Source organism: Eschscholzia californica, unplaced genomic scaffold, assembly GCF_041429995.1.
Source record: "Eschscholzia californica isolate CP2 unplaced genomic scaffold, dmEscCali1.0.p SCAF_6, whole genome shotgun sequence".
Taxonomy (NCBI): domain Eukaryota; kingdom Viridiplantae; phylum Streptophyta; class Magnoliopsida; order Ranunculales; family Papaveraceae; genus Eschscholzia; species Eschscholzia californica.
The window spans coordinates 17,696,431-17,699,372 of NW_028238483.1; the positions used below are offsets into that span (position 1 = coordinate 17,696,431).

The 2,942-nt window shown below is 38.6% G+C and overlaps 1 protein-coding gene across 1 annotated transcript; it reads right to left on the reverse strand.

Moving 5' to 3' along the window:
* Positions 1-936: 936 nt before the first annotated feature.
* Positions 937-2,010, reverse strand: LOC147532104 (uncharacterized). The gene is made up of 3 exons (XM_086649900.1): positions 1,902-2,010; positions 1,512-1,619; positions 937-1,340 (listed from the first exon to the last, which is right to left on the reverse strand). Exons 1-3 carry the CDS (start codon positions 2,008-2,010, stop codon positions 937-939), a joined length of 621 nt encoding a protein of 206 aa, XP_086506026.1.
* Between the last annotated feature and the right edge of the window lie 932 nt (positions 2,011-2,942).

A 2,942-nucleotide genomic window follows, 5' to 3' on the forward strand; every position in this document is an offset into this window, starting at 1 on the left:
GATGTCTACGAAAGTCGAAAAATACCTTTTCAAAGTAGTAGTGCAAATATATTATTTCATATGATTAGACAATAATGATAACATTAAGATAATAAATGTCTACCAATTGACATCAATGTCCTCAGATATCCATAGATGTCCACAAAAGTCGAAAAATATATTCTTGAAATATGAGTACAAATATATTATTTCATATGGTTTGACAATAATGATAATATTAAAATAATAAATGTCTACCAATTATCTTTCAATGATGAGATAATAATAATAATAATAATAATAATAATAATAATAATAATAATAATAATAATAATAATAAATGTCTACCAGATAATGATAATATTAAAATAATAAATGTCTATCAGATATCCACAGATGTCCACGTAAGCCTGCAAGAATAAGTGTTGGTCAGTATTTTTTTATTTTATTTTATGTTTGAAGGTCGCCGATCGGAAAATTGGCCGGCCGGTGACCTTCGCCGGAGAAGATAATGAGGTGGCGAGAAGATGAGGTGGCAGAGAGAAGAGATGAGATGGAGGAGAGAGAGATGATGACTAGTTAATGGTGTTATAACGGAATCTGAAAAAGAGGGTCATATGGGTATTTTTGCTAAAGTATGGGGCTAGGCAGGAAGGTGGTCACAAAGTTGGGGGCCATTTGAGAAACACCCCAAATTATGTTGAAGAAGAACTTTTGCAAAACTCAGGTTTGTGTGGGGTGTCTATTGTCTATGCTGAACTTAGTTCCGACACAAGTATTGCGAGCCATAAAAAGAAACACAGGTTTGTTTGTCAAGTACAAATATCTTTACTCAATAACTTTCTTTTTCTTTTTCTCAAGTAAAAATATACTTCAGCCAAAAAAACACGTCAGGTCGCATGTTTGTTTGTAAAAAAAAAAAGTACTTTTTTTTTGTTGAAGGAAAACAAAGAAACTCTAAGGAACAAGGTCAGCATTAAGCTCGCGAACGGAGGTCCATATGCGAAGTCGAAGATTCCGCTTTCCCCATTTTGCTAGTTTATCCGCCATTTGATTGTGCTGTCGCGTGATGTGGGTGAATACTATTTCATCAAATCCTGGTCGAAGACGGTTAATGTCGTCTATGAGTTTCTCTGACTGCCAGTCTATAGACGATCCTTTTTGTTGGAGATATCGGATAAGGTTTAGATTATCGCTTTCAATGTGCAAATGAGAGATCTTTAGATTGCCAGCCCACCTGATAGCATGTAGAATAGCTTGACACTCGCACTCTTCCGCTGTTTGGCCTCTGATAGTGTCTGCCCTTGCTATGATAAATTCCGCTTGGTCATCTTGAAAGATACAACCAATACCTGCCGGATCTGCTAGAGAAGAGGAGGCATCCACATTGCACTTAATAAAAGGCCTAGTCGGAGGGGTCCAACTTGCATCCAAATTAGCATTCTTTTGTTTGTGTATGATATTAGTAACCTATCCCTGAATTTTCATGATTGTCTGCATGGGGGTTTGTTCTAGCTTAGAGAAACATTTACCACATCTAGCTTTCCAGATGAACCAAAGGATTTTTGCCTGGGGAGCTGCTTGCTCAGGCTCTAAATTTATCCATTCAAGAATCCAATCCTGAATGTTACTGATTGTGCCTGAAAAGATACGAAAATGGAGCCAGATAGTACGAGTAAATGCACAGTTAAGAAGAACATAGGTCACAGTTTCTTCGTCATCACAGAACACACATTGTATGGTATTTCCAATATATTTACCAATTTTGCTCCGCACAGGGAGGCAGTTAGTACAACATTTCCATAGGAATAGTTTTATCCTCGGGATCGTAGGTATATTCCAAATAAAGTGCCAGGTTGGAGTACTATAATCATGGTTTTTAGTTCGCAGATGGTAATACATAGATTTAATGGTAAATTTACCTGTTTTAGTTAAAGACCATTTCATTGAATCGCCTTTATCACTCTGTAAATTGATACTGCTGATAGCCCTGCATAAATCACTGTTAAAGTAGATAGTAAGAAGATTCATATTCCACGTATTGTTCGTAATAAGCTGCGCCACTCTCTCGAGAGGGCAGTTGTTCTCATTAACTATAGGCGGGGTATGATTAGGGATCCAGTAATCATGTCAAATATTGATATTCGTACCTTTGTTCACATCCCAGAAGATAAGGCTGTTTACCTGTTTATAGCGTTTAGAAAGGGATTTCCAAAGCCAGGAGTGGTTGGATTTAGCCGGGGAAGGTATATCCTCTTTGGGGTAGTATTTCGCCTTAAGAATCTTGGCCCAAGTGGCATCCGGGTTCTGAAGCACTCGCCAAATCATTTTGCTAAGGAAAGCTTCGTTGTCAATGGTGGGAAGTCTGAGACCTAGACCTCCAAGTTTCCGGGGACGACAGATGGCAGTCCAGTTAATAGTGTGGATAGTGTGAAGTTTTCCCCACCAAAAAGACCTTTGAATGGTCTCAATGCGATTGCTAATGCCTTTAGGAATGACAAAACATTGCATTTGGTATCGGGGAACAGCCGCAGCTATTGTGGAAAGAACAATAGAGCGGCCAGCTTGCGAGAGAAGGTTCGAATGCCACTTAGAGAGTTTGTTCTGGATATGATCCAGAATAGACGAGAAAGCTTGTTTCTTGTTAGCTCCAATGAAGAGGTGGGTGCCAAGGTATTTATCTAGGGACGACGATTGGTGCACTTTCAAGCTGCGAATGATAATACGTTTGAATTTTGGGTGAGTATTCTTGGAGAAGAAAATGGTGGATTTGTTGTAGTTGATAATTTGACCGGAGGCTGCGGTAAAGGAAGCCAGGATTTGTTTGAGATTGTCTATATTCTCAAGGGAATTTTGACCAAAGATGATACAGTCATCAGCGAAAAGAAGATGGTTGATGGTAATATCCGAGTTGGGAATAAGAAATCCTATGAAGTTATGCGGGCTATTAGTGGAGTCCAACA